Here is a 20,392-nt window from a genome sequence, read left to right as displayed (position 1 = left end):
CTCTGGTGTCGATCCACAGATGAACCCACACACTTGCTGAAAGGTATCTAGGCTATACTCATGATAAACTTATTATCCATCAATAGTTATGCACCCTGGTGTATGATAAAATATGCAATGTAGCTCATGCTTTGATGCGACCGCTTGGCTATGCCAGTCTATTCCCTGCTTGTTTTGCAATTCGTGTTGATCAAATGTGTGGAGTAATGGAATGCTTAATAGAAAGCGCAATCAATGCACGAGCTTGCACATCCTTAGCATCCCAATGCGCGTGCTTGGCTGTAGGCAACAACTATAGTAGTAGAAATGCTAAAACCTACACCATCATCCACAAAACCTATATCCGTGGAACCTTGTTTTACATCATAACCACACACAATGTTCCAAACGTCCTTTGCAACAAGGAAATATTGTATCATGTAGGCCCAAAGTGGGTAGTTGTCACCATCCAGTTTGTTTTGAAGAGACAACATGTGAAAAGCATCATTGTTAGCCATGGCTAGTGATTGCACTTGATGCAAACACTCCACAAAGCCAACCTAAACCATATAGCACAACCCATTGAAGAGTAGAAAGCTCTCACATTTTTCAAAAATTTGCAATGTTGAAAAACCTACACAAAGGGAATTGCCTATGTAGTACGTCTCGTAGTGGAAATAGAGGCCAAAATGAGTTCCAATTAGAATCTTGACAATATTGTGCTCAAAGAGCTCACACCTGAAGGTTATGTTGTCCAGCAAAATGATCACCAAGAATCACCCCAATCTGAGGACATAAGTTGTAACATTGCCCATGTTCTCGAACCCTACTAATGCACATGAAGATGGAGAAGATGAAGGAGAAGCTCGAGAGCTTACAACATAGGAAGTAGCATTATTGAGTATGCTAATATATAACTAAGACTTTCCCTATGCAAATTTTTCATCTTTTTCATTTGCATGAATAACTTAAAAGTTTTTTTCCCACCGCAAGGTCTCTTTTGACCATGTAAAAATACATTTATTTGTAAAGCGTTTTGGACATTGGCCATATCATTCGCTATGTGTGAAGATCACTTGATGTATTGTATCCTAATAAACTTGTCATTATGGTACTTACCTTGAGGGGGGATAAATATCACTAAGGAAGGTCACGTGCTTTCCAACCTTCGCGCCATGGATTCACTGCCTTTGAGCCGCCATCTTTGTTTAGACTCTGAGCCATGCAAGATTCCCTCTGAGCCATGTCAGAGACCATCTTTGAACCTTTCAACTTTTTATAACCTACTGCTACCACTTAAAACCTCTTCTTGAGAGATTTTCCCGCTTCTTCAATGGTCATCCCATAGATTTGGCTCACTTATAAGATGAAGGGGGGAATTGTTAGCATAGGCATCCCTCAAGTCACTTCTAATTGAATGATTCTACCAAATAAGATAGAGCTAAACCCATTGGTTATCAATCTTTGCATATTTAGATATGCGGCCTATCATGAGAGGCTATCTAGCTCTACTCTTGTATATATTGAATCCAACTGTAGACACATAAAAGCTAGCTTCACCTCTCCTATCCTCCACCATCCTCTTTATGATTTGTATCAATTTCATCATAAATTAGTGATTTAGTTTCAAAACATTCCATCTCTTGTTTATGCGTTTTCCCTACAATACCTCCATCCCTTCCAATACCCCCCTCCATCATAAATTAGTGATTTAGTTTCAACACTTGTCGTCTCTTGTTTATCCATTTTTCCTACAAGACCTCCCTCCCTTCCAAACTTAAGTGTCGGGGTGTTAGTTACTTGTCATTGCATTTTCAATACGTACATTGCTCCATTATATGCCATCAAAATTGTACACTTACCTTAAGAGTTGAGTTTAGTTTTACATGATTTGAATCACAAATTTTTTTATTTTTCCTTTCTTTGATGACTTTTTTATGTAAGATATAGCTCAAATGTATATGGGATGCATAATACAAAGGCCTATGGACATTCTTATCAAAGTTGTTTGTCGTGAATGCTTGCTCATGTTCTTCTTTTATGGAGCTAGCAAGCCCCATTGTGACCAGAAGAAGCTAAATGGTTTCTCGAACGTGATTTTTAAATTTTTAGCTAATTATTTTCCACAAAGATTATAGTAATTTGTATAAAAACCTCATTCATTAGATTAATTCATATAGAAACCTCATATCTAAAATAGAGATATATTTTTGTTCTAATTAAAAATAAAAAGAGTGTACGAAAAGGGATCACAATTATCTTATAAAGACTAATTAGGGGTCTATTTCTTTGTAGGTGGCAATACCTTTTCTATAGGGAGTGAATCCCATGAGGTTTGTGATGTGTCATATCATGTAATCAAAACAGCTGGCATACACGTTGACCAAAACATTGTTAGCTTCTTGCAATTTGCAACAAGCCTTCAGTATGTAAGCATAGGTCGTATGTGTGTGCTTATCCTAGAAAAGAACAACACAAAGCTTCCTATATGTGCTCTTGGAAAGCATCTCTAGTAATTCATGCACTTCAATAGATGGAATTACAAAGATGAAGCTTATGCAGACACATGGAGGCATAGGTGATTGAATTTGAAGAGAAGCCGTGGCTTTGTAAAGGGAAGTGAAAGAGTGGAGTCGGTGGATACGTGCAAGCCACACAAAGAAAAAGAGAGAGAGAGAGAGAGAGAGAGAGAGAGAGAGAGAGAGAGAGAGAGAGAGAGAGAGAGAGAGAGAGAGAGAGAGAGAGAACAGTTCACACGGATATGGCAAGGGAGAGCAACCCTCTTCTTCTCACTAGCACACAATGGTGCATTAGTTTGTGTGTGGGGATCATACATTGTATCTACATAATTAAAGGTCAGTGGACATAAGTTAGTGATGGGTGACAGGAGCCCCCGGCCTACATGGTTAGGAACCCAACATTCTCCCACTTGATGGCCAATGCGGGAGACCGTAATACTATACAACCTATGAAGTTAATGAAGAATACCGCATCTTCACCCAATGCCCATCAATTGACACAACAATGTTGAAAGTGATTGTTGGAGAGATTAGATTCTTAGTGAGTGCATCCACTGCGTTCTCTAATGTATGTATCTTCACCAAGTCAAGCTGCTTGTTTGCCAAGAAATCACGAATAAAGTGATAATGCACATCAATGTGTTCTGTTCTTGCATGAAATATTGGATCCTTAGCCAAGGCAATAACACTCTGACTGTCACAATGAAGAACTGATATATTCTATTCTAGTCCAAAATCTCCTACTAGACGAGTAATCTATATAGCTTCTTTGCATGCTTTAGTCAAAGCAACATATTCTACCTCTATAGTGGAAATTGACATAAAGTCTTGAAGAATGGATCTCTAAAAAATAACAGAACCAGCAAAAGCATTGATCAAGCCAGTCATTGACTTACGATTGTCAACACAACCTGCATAATTTGTCAACATATCCCCTAATGGATAACTTTCCACGACCATAGCGTAGTTGTTTATCTGTTGTGCCAGTCGAGTATCTAAGAATCAAGTTGATATCATCTCCGTGCTTCTTTCCAAGATTGGAAATATACCTACTGACAACTCCCACTAGATACACAATGTCAAGTTTTGTAGCCACCATGGCATACATGAGACTGCCACAAGTTGAAGCATAAGGAACCTTAGCCATCACTGCTTTTTCCTTAACAAATTTGGTCCATTATTCTTGATGAGTTTCAAACATGTAGGCAATGGAGTACTCAATGACTTTCCCTTCTGCATATGGAAACCCTCGAGCACTTTCTGCACATATTCTATTTGAGACACATACAACAATGTGTTCTTACGATCTTGAGTAATGCGCATACCCAAAATATGATTGGCATCACCCAAATATTTCATGTGAAACTGAATATGTAGCTTTTGCTTTAGGCTGGAAATGTCCTTTTTAGAATGACCAGCAATGAGCATGTCAACCACATAAAGTATAAGCACAATAAGCTTTCCATTTTGCAGTCTTTTCACGTAAAGACATGGATCCTCAATACTATCTGTAAATCCTTGGGACTTCATAAAAGCATCAAATTTATGATACCACTATTTGAGTGCTTGCTTTAGACCATATAAACTCTTCTTTAGTGTGCACACCAAATGTTACTTGCCTTTTTGCACAAACCCTTCAGGCTGCTTCATATAAATATCCTCATCGAGATCGTGTAAGAAAGTTGTTATTACACCCATTTGAGCTAGCTCCAGGTCCTTTGTAGAAACTATCCAAGCAACAATCTTAGTGTCACCATTTTGACCACTAGAGAAAATATTTCATGAAAATCTATGCCATACTCTTGGTTGAATCCCTTAGCTACTAACCGAGCTTTGTGTTTCCCAACATTGGATGCAAACTTCCGTTTGTAGACCCATTTACAAGGCAATGCTTTCTTACCTTTTGGAAATGGAACCAAATGTTTTGTTCTTTTCGATGCTAGACAACTCGCTTTTCATTGCAAGTTCCCACTAACTCTTATCCTTGGCTACCATAGCCTCTTTGTAATAACAAGAAGGCTCACCACTATCTGTTAGCAACATAAATCCACGCCAGGAACTTACCGCTCTGGTGGATGTGAGGCTCTCTAAAATATCCTTGGTTGACTAATGCTAGCCTACTCAGTAGCTTGATCATCTAGTGTACTCACTTGCAGAACAACAGTCGCTTGAGCTGTCTGCATAGGAGGTGATGCATCAGAGAATGCAACCATCCAAAATTCAACCTCTTTTACTGGCTCTGTGTGCATCTTTGTCTCATCGAAGACAACATCAATGCTACAGAGAATGGATCGGCTCTGTGGATCCCACAAATGATATCCAAATTGACCATCCAATCCATAGCCAATAAAGATGCATTTTTTAGATTTTGGAGCTAGCTTTGCACAAAGCTCCTAGGTACATGTGCATAAGCATCATAGCCAAATGTCCTGAGTTTGTCATACGACAACTTACATCCTGACCATAACTCCTCAGGCACACAAAATTGCAATGGTGCATGTGGTGATGAATTGATCAAATAAATCGCTCTGTAAAGTGCTTCGACCCAAAAACCTTGTGTTAGTTTTGTGTGTGATAGCATAGACATGATTCTCTCTCAGTAACACCATTTTGAGCTAGGGTATAAGGAATAGTGACCTCACACTTTAATTCCCCTTTGCATAGAAGTAAGCAAACTCTTTGGAGATGTATTCTCCACCATTCTCTTAACGTAAGGCCTTTAGCTTCTTACTAGATTAAGTTTCAACACTTGACAAGAACCTCTTACAGCAAGAGAATGTCTCATCCTTTGACTTTGATGCATAAGTCAAATCTTTTCGTGTTACGTCATCTATGAACATCACAAAATAAGATGCACCACTAAGAGACTGAGTCGATACCGGCCACATACATCACGTGCACAAGCTCTAAGGGATGTCTCTAGCAATTTTGATGGCAACGAACTGTGTAAACATAGAGTCTCTCGTGCATCATAAAACACATATGTAGACTCTGTCAGCAAATTAATGTCCCGTGCATCCTCATAAACAATGACCAAATTGAGATCTTGGATCTTCATTGAAATTTTATTCTTTTCCTCTTTCGCATCATTGTCACTTCTTTTCTTTTGCAATTCTCACATTTCCATGCATGACAATCTTTCTTCATATGGCCATACTTCTCATAGAAATGACAATGAATGCCCTTTACTATGAGACTTTGATTTATCACGAGATGTATTGCTTTTTCCATATTTGCCAATTCATGTTGCGAAGAACGACCTTTCCTTTGTTTGCTTTCTTTTTGCACATAGTGAGCTTCCCCTTGATGAGAGCTACCCATAGTCTTACGATGCACTTCTTCTAAAAGAAGAGAACTAGTGATATCATTATTCACTAGTGTACCATTTGGTGCAGGATTACTAATAACAATACAAAATGTATCCCACGAAAGTGGCAATGAGAAAAGAAAGTGAATAGTTTTCATCTCATCATCTATCTTCATTTGTTGAGCACGAATTCGGGCAAACTAAACTCCAAATTCATTGATATGGCTAGCAACACTAATTGACTCTTTCATACAAAGATTATACAGCTTTCGCATCAAGAACACTTTGTTGCTAGCAAAGTTTCTCTCATATATGTTGCTTAACTTCAGCCATACTTGATGCATCGTAGAGCACTCTAAAATAGTGAAATAAACTAACTCGGCAAGATGCAATCTAATCATAGATCTACAAATCTCATCAAGCTCTTCCCATTGAAACTAATTCATATTCATCTCCTCATTCCTCGTAGCATATGAAATGGGAAGTTTTTGCTTCTTTTCCACTAAGACATCATGAATCTTCTCGTTCCAAGCACAAAGTTTGTCCCATCAAACTTCTTAATGTCATAAACATCCCTGTCCCTATAACACAAAATTTTGATTTTTTTTGGCCCAGTCTTGTTTGAATCTGGGAGAAGATCTCATCAAAATGATTGTTAAAGTGCAATACGCATAGACAAAAAAATGCATAGAAATGCTCTCTGAGCACTAGGCATAAACTCGAGAGTAGTAAACTGTTTGTGCACATTATCAAATTGACAAACGATTGCCAACATGATGAGAAAGCACCTAGTCCTCTCTATACGTGGCCTTTGACGAGGATAAGATAGTGGGGATCTCTAACAACCTAATCCACCTTGCAATGGGTAACTGGGCCCCCAGTGTTCGGCTTCAACAAACCTCACGCACGACCTCACAAAACACTAAGCAATGACCTGACTATAGTCAAGTCTCATAAATGGCTACCTTCCATACCAAGTCTTAGAAATGGCTGGGACTGCCGTACTAGGCAAGATGGCTCCACAAAGCGTACAAAGGTAGTATCCGCAACAAAGTAAATATGATAATCTCTATAAGGAGCAAGATATGCGCTCACACGTGCCAATCAAAGTGCAAGCAATAATTGCAACCCATTGAAAATGAAACCTGAGAGTAGACCAAAAGCTGGTCAACGCATGCTACCTACTCTGAATGATAGAGCTGACCTCTCATCGAAGACCAATGTTCAAGTAGTTAAAAATTATGTCGATTCTAAGTTGTGCTCTGATTATACAAGGGAGCACGAAGGCTATTGTCCTTCACATTCTAAATGAAATATATAATCTTCCATTCTTAGTAGTGTAGAAAACATAATTTTCATATAGCAAATGGCTTTAAGAATGGAAATACCTAAGCTTCCATTCTTACGATTGTAGGAAACATTATTTCCATATGGCATGTAAGAGCTATGGTGGATAAACCATTGTGGCATTCATAATTGTGTAGGCACCATAACAATAGGTAGATTAAGTAACTCAATACACAATGTTGTTGATCTTTTTTTTTCCCTCTCTCTTACATGTCACACACACATACAAATAGAAATCTCTCTCTCTCTCTCTCTCTCTCTCTCTCTCTCTCTCTCTTTCACTCATAGTTTTGACAAGCTATAATTTCACTCTCAATTTAAGGCCAAATTGATATACCTATGAGGTCTTGGGGATTGTTCCTACAACGTTAATAAGAATACACTTGGATTTGAGCTTTCACTTGTGCAAACAAGCGCTTATAGCTCAAGCTTATCCTTGGCCCTTGGTCATCCTCATCTTTCGCTACATCCCACCCACTTGGTTGGAGAGAACCTATGTACTCATTACAAGAGGGAATCCAAGGCACCTTGTCCACTCCTCCATCCTACCTAGCCATTGAGTGCCATAGTCCGTTGCTCTAGATTGCTACCGCCAACAAAGTCATCTCTCACCCCTTGTTGTAGCAATTAACGAGCCCAATGTCCATGTGTTGTGGCATGTTTTGAACACCAACATCTCCCAACATCTGTTGTGGAAAACTAGTAGAGCATCACTAGCATGAGCTTGCAACAATGATGGCAGGCCATCTATCTACGAGGATCGGAGTTGGTGCATGCTTAGCATAACAATCTTAAAACCGAGCTTGCTCGATCATTCTCTTCCTCCATCTTCAATTTCAACTCCTTCTAATTAGAATCTAGATATTAATTGGCGTTCCTCGTTGTTGCTAATGCGCTAGAAAAAGAAAAGGACAATTTGATTATTTCAGAGCTTAATTGATTAGAGTCCTTGCAAGAAGTCATTGAGATGATTTCTTTGTAGAAAGCTTAAGCTAACCATGCATTCTCTCTCCTCTCTCTTTGACACACACTCACACACACAAATTGAATAGTGGTGCTTACCTTTCTCCTTGAAGACTTCTCATGGAATCACTAACCTAATTTCTCCTTGAAGGTTGCTCATGGAATTGCTTTGCTCCTGCTCCTACTCCTAGGACGCTATTCTTGCTTGGAATCTATTGTTAATTGCAACTCACGCTTAGGAGTGGCTTTTATATCTCTATTGTTAAGGATTGCAAAATCAATTTTTTTTGGGTGAAGTGGATGCCTCATGTCTCGAGTTTCACAAGAACTCCCTCAAAAAATCATGGTAAGAATATTGAAAGATATATAGAGTTGCTAGCACAGAGAGAGAGAGAGAGAGAGAGAGAGAGAGAGAGAGAGAGAGAGAGATGGGGGGGGGGCTCGTCTCACTAATTGACACCCTCATTTTTTAGAGGGGATCTACGACTGAAAAACGGCGTCGTCTTTTGGCGAAGATCACATCCGTTCATCCCGAATGTAAACTAGATGTAAACTCGAACAAATGGGAACTCGTTGTGAACTTGCATGCAAACTAGATATAAACTCTTGTTGTAAACTCGAAGTAAACTTAGTGTGAACTAAGATCATGACGGACAACTAGGACTACACAATATAATGCTATCATTCTCCATACCTTTCAAAATGTGCGCCAATGTAGTGGTAAAGCAAAGGCATTGGGAGGGAGAGGTTCCGAGGTTGATTACCACCACACCCTTCTTTTTCTTTTTTTCTCCAAATGAATCGAACGGCCCACAATATACAATCATATGCAACCGTAGATCCCCTCTAAAAAATGAGGGTGTCAAATAGATTGGGCGGGGGGGCGGCCTGCCAACAAAAGTCTCGTCTGATTTGTCGCCTCCCAGGAGCAGACGAGTGTCTCAGCAGTTCCGTGCTATATAAATGTAGTACAATGTAACTTTCCCAGCAGAGAAAGCAGAAGAAGAGTGGCTGCATCCTTCCACAGTTTACAGGCATGGCGCTTTGAAACGGATTCTCTGCGCAGATCATGAGCTGGACCAGCAACATTGTCGGCAAAGTTGGTCATTACTTGTCTCAGTCTTCCGAGAAGTCCTTCCAGAAGGTAAAATCTCCCCTGTTCACGAGCTTCAATCAATTTACGATCCCAATAAACCCGCCTTTGCAGCCTGTGATTATCAAGCGTTAGTGCTTGCTCTTCATTCTACCGGAGATTTGCATTGGACTATCAAATCCACTGATAGTGTTTACATTCTATGAAATTAAATCCTCAACTTTTGCAAATAATGGGTCGTTTCTGATGAGGTTGAAGCCATTATTGCATGATTTATTACTCATATTTGCATTTTCAGGAGGGGCCTCGAGATAAAGTTGAAGGAATTCGGCATTACGCTTTTGTAAATACGAAGACAGATTCCTTGAATGGTGGATGTAGACCTGATACGTCGTCGGTGACATCCTTTCTTTTGACATTGCTATCGAGCTCCAATGCCAGGTACCCAAGGTGTAGTCAGAGCCCTGAGGAAGCACCTTGCGGCAGTAATTTAATTGCCACTGCAGAAATTAGGGAGAGCCATGGTCATAGGGAAGAGCAAGAGACAAACTCATATACACAACTATTTGGCAAGGAATTGCCAGTGTTTGGGGAAAGCAAGGAGCTTGTTTCAAATCAGAGTGAATTGAGTGAATGTGCACTTAATTCAGCATTGCAACCTCCTTTAAAGCTTCCACCCATGTCAGAAGATTCTGTGCTTCTTTCTGAGGATTTTCGAGCATTCCTCTACTCAGCATTGCCGACGATTGCAAAGGATCGGCAATGGATCGTGCTGTACAGGTATGGACTTTGATTTCTTAAAACTGTTGGGGCAATCTGCAGTTGTACAGCAAAGAAAGCCAATGCTTACTATATTTGTTGCTTTTAATCGACAGTACAGCTAGACATGGAATTTCAATGCGAACACTCTATCAAAAAAGCTCTTTGCTTTCAGAACCTTATTTACTGGTATAGTCGCGTCATGAACTTCATGCCCCTTGTTTTGTTTACTTCATTCTATACATTCAGTGTTTCAGAGTTGCCTTGGTCTTGTGAGTGAAATATGGTTTTTTCCCGGCCTTGTGGACGAGTTTAGTGGTGGGCTGCTGACTCACTTTTTTGTAAAATGGATCGATCTGTGCTCAAATTATTTATCTGATAGAAGTTTTGAATGTATGTCAAAAGGTTGTAAGTTATTCATTGAAGAGTAATGGCTACTACTACAGTTATAGACATGCTTTAACCTGGATTTCATGTAGCTCACTTTCTCGGATTGTGGAGCTAGATTCTTGGCAAGTTGTTCGATTCCTGTGAAACTGATTCTTGGCCGTAAAAGGTCTTTGGGTTCCGAGTCTGTTGTAGCAGAATGGGAATTCTAAACATGCTGTAAAGAAGATGCTCATAAAGTAACCTGTCAAGGGCACCTGCACTGTATAATATTATGATTTATAACCTTTTGGGGGTGAAGTTGCTTGTGCACCTTCAGATGCGTAGGTTTGAGCTCACACTGCTACAGTTGCAGCACGTAAGCTGGGATGGCATCGGAGAATATTGTTTATGCTAGTGATTCAGATCTTGCAACTGTAGAAAGGTTTGTCCCATGTAATGTGTAAGAGTTGAGCATTCTGAGCTATTCTGGAGTGAGACATACAGGGGGTAGATGGATGCCTTCAATCATTTGTTCATGTAATCCTCGTCTGAAGGTATATTTGCTGAAGAAGTTCAACACAGGTTTTTGTAAGCAGAGAAAACAAGCGTCTGGTTTGTATTGCTAGAAAGTAGTAGAAGAAACTCGCTGGTCTACCTTGTAAAAGGTGTATATGTACCTTATTTGAGCTCTTGTGTGGAATAGATAGATGGTGCATAATGCACTATCTTTTAACTTTGTAGAGCAGAAAAGCAAAGACTGTGTGTGGTGATGCTCAGGGATTCACTTGAAAGAAAAATCCAAAACTGGCCTAGCAAAGGCAGTCATCATTTTCAGACTTCAAACTTTGAATTTTGCATGTAGCTTAGCTTAACTTTGACTTTGAGCATTTACTGGGGTTCAGCTTGGTCTTGTGTGATATAAGGCCAACTATTGGCCTAATGAAAGAGGCCTTGAATTATTTTGATTTGTTTTGCATGCAGTGAGGCAGTGTACGTTTCTGTTATACTGAGGTTTAAATCCTTCAATGTCATGTTGTTCAAATTTGTTGGTGCATCTTGATGCCCACTGCTTTGCCAAAGGTTTACTGAATTCATTGTCAGGTTGTAGGAGATATGAAGGGGGCCATATTTGGTGGGCTTGCTACAGCACCTCTAAAGCCCACAGCTCAGAGAAGATACTTAGTAAGATTTCTCAAATCTTTGTTATGGTGCAGAAAAACTTATTGTCTGTTATGTATTTAATCAGGCTTTCGCCAAGTGGTGTGCCTGCTCAAAGTTAGTAAAGTTTGGTATGTAGTTTGTCTGCTGTTGAGTGCCTTTTTTGCCACATCTGGACGTTTTATCCTTGAATTTGCTTCGGTGGTTAGGCTGTCTGGCTGGGGGTCATCCCATCCGTGCCAAACGGCATCTGTTTGGCCTCAAAGACGATCTGCTAATTACAGCTACCCTATCTAAATTGGGGGGACAGTTACCATGTGTTTTTTCACTAGGTGTAACTGAAACAAGGTAGATAGAGATGCCAATGATGTACTACCACACATGTGCCCAGAGCACTGGCCTAAAAGCTAATGGCGTCGCTAATTATGGCTCGTTAAGTTGTGGAGGAGTATGCTTGACAGCACAAATATGTACTGAATAATGCAAGCAGGCCCAGATACATGGACACCCACTTGTCTCATGGGATACGGTGTGCTATTGGCTAGATACGCACATCTTCACACCAGCTGTGCGGATCGAGACTGGGAGATACAGCGGGGTGCCAGCAGAGGCCAGGACATGCACCCTGTGTGACATGGAGCCTGAGACAGAGTTATACTACACATGCCACTGCCCCGTCTACTACGAGATACGAGGCCGCTTCCATCGCTTGTTCAGAGAGGGCTTTGGACCACTTTCGAGAGTCATGAGGTACGAGGATCAGAGATGCCCGGGTTTGTTTTTGCTCGAGCTGCGCAGAAACATAGAGCACCTGATGAGAGGAGAGGCTAGCCAGTCTCAGAGACGCATCACAGACTTCTTTAGAGCAGACACTGGACACCCAGAGGAGCTACTACCATAGCAGATCTTGCCGCCTCACACCAGAGGTACACTGATCGATCGATCGATTGAGCTGGGGAGATTGAGACGCCCACAAATGCGGAGGACTATGCAGCATCGACGGAGGCTACAGCAGAGGATTCGGATCACTTTGGCCTGACATGCATGACGCCCGGTCAGACTGCTCTCCACGGAGGAGATTGATGAGATTTGCCGGCGACCGATGCTGGATTTCTTGTGACTTGTGATTTAGCTACCCCAGCTAGCTGCTTAGTTCACGCCGACCAGTTTAGGTTCCCATAGTACTTTTATTTTATCATTTTGTCATTTCATTTTGTTACTCTGACTTTGTATCAGATTCACCACATTGTAACGCTCTGGTCTCATAGGTCATTTTGGCCTTTTGAAGACGTTAATATAACATTTCATTTCTCTCTCTCTCTCTCTCTCTCTCTCTCTCTCTCTCTCTCTCTCTCGGATTCCATAGCATTTTATTCTGTCATTTTATTTTGTCATTTTTGTTGCTCTGACTTTGTATCAGATCCACCACATTGTAACTTTCTGGTCTCATAGGTCATTCTGGCCTTCTGAAGACGTTAATATAACATTTCATTTCATTTCATTTCTCTCTCTCTCTCTCTCTCTCTCTCTCTCAGCCTGCAGCTTGCGTCACCACCGCTTTCTGCTGCTCGCGCGTCACTTGAAGAGCTGCTCTCTCTCTACTGCTGCTGCTCACCATGGCTGGCTGCTGCTGTAACAGCCCGCCATGACGTTGCTGCTCTACACAGCGCTGCCCCGCATCTTCCCTGTTTGCGTCACCCGCACATTAGCATTTCCATTCCTTCACCATCTGTTCACACACGACTTCACCCCTGCACAGTCCTAACACAATCACATTACTTCACATTCTCTTCCCTCCATTGCCGGAGGCCTCAATGGCCTCAACGGAGGAGAAACTTAAGAAGCTCGAAGCAAGTCTTTAAGCTCTCTGTAAGGAAAACAAGACCAAGACTGACTCGTTTCTCACACATATCGAGAACAAGCTATTGAAGAAGGTGGAAGCATTGGAGAAGAACAAAAATGACCCCATGGAGAAGCTCGAATCCCGAATCAAAACCCTTGAGCTCGAGAATTCCAAACTCAAGGAGGAGGTTATCTCTTTGAAGGAAGAAGTGGCCGCATCGAAAGAGCTCAAGGAAGAAGGGGAGATGCAAGAGATCGACAAGGTGGCCATCAAGGAAGAGATCACTAAGGAACTCACTAAAGCCATGGAGGCTACTAAAGAGGGTTGGGTGGACGTGTTCGTAGCAAAATCAAGAAGGAAGTAAAAGAAGAGAAGCAACACGAGGAGACGCTATGGATGCATGCCACACTTGAAGAGAAGATGATGAGGGAAGCCCGCATGCTCAATGTGTGGGTGAGTGGCATCAAAGAAGAGAATGGGGCATCACTAGAGAGTGATGGGAGAGTGTTGTGCACCAAGCTAGGGTACACAACAACCCCATTCACCAAAGCTAGAGAGTAGGGAAAGACCCTCAAAAGAGGGTGCTCATGTTACAATTCAAGGACCTAATGGACAAAATTGCCCTTTTGAAGAAGAGGGTTGCATTGAGAGGATTGGGGGGGGGGGGGGGGCATATACATTGATGAGGACCTCACCAAGACTCAAGTGGAGCATAGAAGGCTTTGCATGCCCAAAATCACACAAGCAAGGAAGGAGGGTAAAAAGGCATTTTACAGGGATGGGTGGATCTTCGTGGATGGCAAGCCCGTCGCATAGGGGTTCGCAGCCTATGAGACCATGGAAACCATGAAGGAGGAGGCACCACATGAGATTGCTTTTGGGATATGGAATTGTGATGGATGCTTATGAACTCAGCCAGGAAGACTAGAGGAGGTGATGGAGGGGAGGGACATCATTATGTTGACAGAGACACATGAGAGTCCGTAGAGAGGTTTACCACATGTTCATGGTTACCATTGGGAGTCCACGTACAGGCGATCCACCAGGAGGCAGTGAGCATCATGAGGGTCGGGAGGGACTGCTCTTCGAGTGAGGAAAGAGCTACAGGACAGGGTCATGGTAGTGAGCAGAGATATAGAGTCCCTCTTCATGTGGGTGAGGATACAGCTAGCCCCAGATAGGGCCATCTATGTTGCACTATGGTACTTCCCTCTGCGGGGGTCGCTTTTTGCAGAGCATGTAGAGATACAACACGAGCATACAGTGGAGGCAGAGACTTCAGAGGATAAAGAGGAGAGAGTGGAGGAAGAGGAGGAGGGACCACAGACAGTCACCTTTCTCGGTTCTATCAGAGGACATATTACACTACGCGGCATTGGGAGAGATCCTACTTGTATGTAATTTCAATGCCCGCACACAAAGCCGACAATGTGAGATGTACGACTTCGAGGATCCCACCATACTACAGTCCATAGAGGCAGAGGAGGTGGGGCTAGGGAGGACCTCAGAGGATAGAGGGGGTGACTCCACCAAATATGGGTCACATTTATTGGCACTAGGATCAGCACATCACCTCTTGATTTACAACGGGATGTCTCGTTGGCCGACATCAGGAGGATAAACTTGCTTCCAGAAGGGAGGCAAGATGGGGCAAGGTGGCAGGAAAGGGCAGATCACAATGGATTACATTTTAGGTTCCATAGAGGCTATGGATATCATTAGCTCTTTTACCATACCACCACGACCCGTTGGGGCTGACCACACATATCAGTGGATTACATTTTAGGTTCCATAGAGGCTATGGATATCATTAGCTCTTTTACTATACCACAACGACCCGTTGGGGCTGACCACACATATCTTAGTCTATCTATCAGGACTAGTTCTCCAGTACCACCTCCTCTGTTTGGTGTAGCGGAATGAATGTTTGAACTTTGCTCAAGATGAGTGCTCCGAACTGTGCTCAAGGATTCCTTTTACTTACGGGAGGGAGAGCCTTCCGTTCCTTTAGTGAGAGAGTGCAATGATCACAAACAAAGTGAACGGACACTGTGCGTGCAAGTGTATGAGACTGAGAGATAGAGAGAGAAGAGAATACGACACCAGAGACGTTGTAAAACCCTCCTCCGAAGGCCCCACTCTCTATGGCGAGAGCGGTCTACTATTGATTGCACAAATCTCTACAATGCTTGGACTTGCCGACGATGTCGACGACGAGACGGGCTGAAATCTGAAAATGCTAAGGGCTGAAATCTGCAAATCTTTATCTGCTGAATTTTGACTCTATGTCGGTGACGATGTCGATGGCGACGATGCGACGACGACGCGTTGAAAACGCAGATGCTGAAATCTGCGTTTTTCGGGCTGAAACTGTAAACCTTGCGGAAACTGACCGTGTGGCGAGGAACTACTGCGGGAAGGTGAGATCTGCAAGGTTCTGCGGTATCTAAGGACTGAAAACTGAAAACGCTGATGATTCTTGAGGTTCCGTCATGGAGAATCTGCAAAACGCTAGGGTTGGATGCACAGATGCAAAAACGCTAGGGTTGAAAACCTGCAAATCTATTGCCGGTTGTCTTGCCAATGCAAAACGCTAGGCTGATCTGATGTTTTGCTGTTGCTGGAATCTGCAAGTGCAAATCGCTGGCTGATCTGGTCCAAAAACGCTAGGTGGTTGCTGTGGAGCAAAAACGCTAGGCTTGGGGTTCAATTGAGAAGTTACCTGTTGAGCGAGTGCTCTTGCTGCCTCTTCTGCCCATTAGTGCTAGTCTAGGTTTGCTAATATACAAACTTACTCAATTTGACCTACCTACTTTCTAGCAAAAGTCACTTAAAAATTATAAGTAAAAGATGTCAAAAATAGGGAAAATAGGCTAAATGCACCGGAAAATTCCCCTGAAGGATTTTGATGGATTCTGATGGGAATGCTTATGATCATGCTGTGTGCAACCAGAGGATATGCATCTACACTAAGTGACTAGGCATGCACGGTCTACGAATAGACTCACAAAAGTGCAAGATCACTTTTAATCTAGACTGACTGGACTGACGGAACCCTTGTTATGCTGTAGCTTGTCCACGAACACATAGGGTTGGATGTGTCGCGTGACATCCCCTCCTTTTCAAAGTGAGGTACTGGTACCGAACTATATGGCGTCGAGGGAGATCGCTAGTAGCATCTGGAATCTTGGAAGGGACTCTTCGCCGGCCAACTCTGATGTGTGGGTCGTGCGGTACTTGAACTTCATAAAGGTCTGCAACACTTGCTTCTATGGGCCGCGTTGAAAGCGAGACAGTCTTCTGTGGCTCCTTCGATGCTTCAACTTCGTCGAGTGTCATGCTTCTTTCTCCTTCAAGAATCTCCATGGCTGAAAATTTCTGAAACCATTTCCAACAGAAAACCATGAACATACCTATTCCATGTAAAGTGATTGGAAAAAATCTTGTCTTCCTAAACAACTGTGCATGCAATGTAGATGAACAAATAGATGGAGTGCCAAACCGTTCACCACACACATGCAAACAATGAGATCGAATCTCTCTCTTCTGACCTACAACAATCAACTGTGGCAATTCACAACGGAAATGCCCATGCTTGGTGCTCATACTTTCATGTGCTCTTGCTACAAATGTGTCATGCCAAGGAAGAGACATGGAATGTGACGTCCTTGAATGCATACTTTTCAGTTTTTCATGAACAATCCGCATACATTCGTGCTCATTCATGAGTGAAACATGCTCAATGTACAATATGTCATGCCTAGAAAAAGGGATCACATAAACATGCTGACTAAAATACAGGAAACGATCACGAATGAAACACTCGAACAATGGGTGCTGACGAATCATTCGAACACATAATACTTCCTGTGAGGTTCCTTGGACCGAGGCTCGAGAGCCAAGATCGGCTCTTTCTGTTTGATCGAATCTTCGTGTGGGGTTTTGTGGACCTCGACTCGAGAGCCAAGATTGGTTCTTCGTGATTGATTGAATTTGCAACACATCTTGATTATGCAAATCATCATGCTTGTCATTGTCATCCAAATCATCATGCTTCTCATAATCATGCAAATCATCATGCTTAGCATTGTCATTCAAATCATCATCATGCAAATCATGCGTGTCATGCTTTGGAGAAGAAGAGACTGAGAGAGTTTCCTTTTCTTGATCTTGTACGAACTGCGCCTGCACAATAGAAAAGAGTCACAAGAACTCTTTCATGTGTTGATCACTCTTCTCTTGTCGTGCTTTGGTCTCGCGGTCATATTCTGCTTGTCTTGCTTTGTTCTCGCGATGTATGGCTGCCACTCTTTCTGTGTATTGACGCTCTATGGCTTCCATCTTTTCTTCGTGTTCATGCTCTATTTCTGCTTTTCGGTCCAACTTCTTGTCCATCATCCTCTTGTCGAAAAGCGTCGTAGGATCTGGTGCAATCTTTGGCGTAGATGGGGAAGGGGGAGGGTCGGAAAAACCTTCTGGTGGGGAAAATTCTTCTTCGCCTCTCTCATGCTCATCACGATGACTATTAGGTGCACCGGAATGAATGTTTACGCTTTGCTCAAGATGAGTGCTTCGAACTGTGCTCAAGGTTCCTTTTGTTCTTATGGAAGGGAGAGCCTTCCATTCTTAATGAGAGAATGCTATGATCACAAACAAAGTGAATGGACATTGTGCGTGCACGTGTATGAGACTGAGAGATAGAGAGAGAAGAGAATACGACACCAGAGACGTAAAACCCTCCTCCAAAGGCCCCACTCTCGTCGGCGAGAGTGGTCTACTTATGATTGCACAAACTGGTACAAACGATATGCATGAGACTGATGCAAGTCTAGGCTATGTCGACGATGACGACGGTGATGACGAGGTCGACCTAAGGGCTGAAATCTGCAATCTTTTTACTGCTGTCCAAAAACGCCATGGGCTGAAATCTGCTACAATCCAAAAACGCTGATTTGGGGGGTTGTTTCTGTGGGTCTTTGTCACTGAAAATCTGCAGGTTTAGGGCTGAAAACAGGGATTCTTAAGGGCTGAAAACTGAGGTCTTTCTGGGCTGAATCTGCTACTTCTTTATGGGCTGAATCTGCAACTACTTCATTGCTGAAAATCGCTGCATTGCTGTGGGTGGTATTTGCTGAAAACTCTAGTCATGGGCTCCCAAAAACTCTAGGTATGCTGATGACAAAAACGCCAAGTGCTGTGGGATGCTGCTGGGAGATCTGATGCAAAAACGCTATCTGCTGCTGGGACTTGCTGGTGAGGGTGCGGATGCTGGAAACTCCAGACTGAGATGCTTTGCAAAAACGCTAATGAAAGGGGGATCTGCTGCGTGGAGGGAATCCACCAAGGCTTGGTCTTGTTGAGAAGTTGCCTACTGAGCTTTGCTCCTGTTGCCTCTTTTGCCATTTAGTGCTAACTTTGGTTTGCTTATATATTTTCTTACCCAAATTGCCCTACCTACTTTTGTTCAAAAGTCACTTAAATTAATAAGTGAAAAATGCCAAAAATAGGTAAAATAGGCTAAATGCACCGGAAAATTTCCCTGATGGAATTTGACGGATTATGATGGGAATGCTTATGATCATGCTGTGTGCAACCAGAGGATATGCACCTACACTAAGCGCCGGCCCACTCTGATGTGTGGGTCGTGCGGTACTTGAACTTCATAAAGGTCTGCAAAGTCTTCTTCTTTGGGCCGCGCCGAAAGCGACACAAAGTCATCTTCAATGCTTCCACTTCGTCTAGAGTCATGCGTCTACCTTTTTCAAGAATCTCTATGGCTGAAAATTCCTGAAACCATTTCCAACACAAAACCATGAACATATCTATTTCATGTAAAGTGAGTGGAAAATTTCTTGTCTTCTCTAAAGACTGTGCATGCAATGTAGATGAACCAAGAAACGGAGTGCTAAACCGTTCACCTTACACACGCAAACAATGAGATCGAATCTCTCTTTTGATCTAGAGCAATCAACTTTGGCAATTCACAATGGAAATGCCCATGCTTGGTGCTCATACTTTAATGTGCTCTTTCTACGACTGTGTCATGCCAAGGAAGAGACAGGGAATGTGACTTCCTTGAATGCAAACTTTTCAGCTTTTCATGAACAATCCGCATACATTCGTGTTCATTCATGAGTCAAACGTGCTCAACGTACAATATGTCATGCTTAGGAAAAGGGATCACATAAAGACGCTGACTAAAATACAGGAAACGATCACGAATGAAACACTCGAACAATGCGTGCGTATCAGTCATGCGAACACATAATACTTCCTGTGAGGGTTCTTTGGACCTAGGCTCGAGAGCCAAGATCGCTGCTTCCTGAAGGGATTCTGTGGACCTCGACTCGAAAGCCAAGATCGGTTCTTCGTGATTGATCGAATCTACAACGAGGTTAGCTTCGCTAGAAAAAGCATCCACTAACACATCATCCTTGTGAACAATCACAAGGATCATCTTCATGCAACACATCATGCTTGTGAGAAATCACATCTTGATCATGCAAATCATCATGCTTATCATTGTCATCTAAATCATCATGCAAATCATAGGCATTCAAATCATCATGCAAATTATTGTTATTCAAATCATCATGCAAATTTTGTGTGTCTTGCTTGGGAGAAGAAGAGACTGAGAGAGTCTCCTTTTCCTGATTCTGTTGCATCTGTGCCTGCACTTGAGAAAAGAGTCGCAACATCTCTTGCATTCTTGCTTTGTTCTCGCGATCAAATCTTGCTTGACTTTCTTTTTCTTCCAAGTCGTATTGACGCTCTATGGCTGCCATTTCTTCTTCGTAGGCCTTTCTTTTTGCTTCTCTTTCTTGGTCCAACTCCTCCATAGGAGTTAGCGCAATCCTTGACGTAGATGGGGAAGGGTCAGAAAAACCTCCTGGTGGGGAAAATTCTTCTTCGCCTCTCTCATGCTCATCACCTCCAAGAGAAGTATCCATTCCGCTTCGAGTGATGACCATTCTGAAGTCATGGGTTTTTCTGGGTTCTTGTGGTCTTGGGTTCTTAAGTCCACGAGGAACTTTGGTTCTTGCGGGTCTTGAGTC

The 20,392-nt window shown here is 42.4% G+C and overlaps 1 protein-coding gene across 2 annotated transcripts in view; it reads left to right on the top strand.

Moving 5' to 3' along the window:
- Positions 1–8,988: 8,988 nt before the first annotated feature.
- The window catches only part of LOC147466111 (uncharacterized), an 89,832-nt gene continuing 78,428 nt past the window's right edge, over positions 8,989–20,392 (top strand). Inside the window, exons 1-4 of one of the 2 annotated variants that reach the window (XM_086523958.1) lie at positions 8,989–9,259; positions 9,507–9,988; positions 10,084–10,156; positions 11,438–11,518. In XM_086523958.1, the coding sequence (XP_086380084.1) occupies positions 9,185–9,259; positions 9,507–9,988; positions 10,084–10,156; positions 11,438–11,518 (711 nt within the window). In that variant the 5' untranslated portion in view covers positions 8,989–9,184. The remainder of the gene's footprint in view (positions 9,260–9,506; positions 9,989–10,083; positions 10,157–11,437; positions 11,519–20,392) is intronic. The other variant, XM_086523965.1, reaches the window with a different exon arrangement.

The sequence above is a fragment of the Adiantum capillus-veneris genome, chromosome 1 (assembly GCF_014529385.1).
Source record: "Adiantum capillus-veneris isolate H3 chromosome 1, ASM1452938v2, whole genome shotgun sequence".
In the NCBI taxonomy this organism is placed as follows: domain Eukaryota; kingdom Viridiplantae; phylum Streptophyta; class Polypodiopsida; order Polypodiales; family Pteridaceae; genus Adiantum; species Adiantum capillus-veneris.
This window is presented reverse-complemented; position numbering and strand designations above follow the sequence as displayed.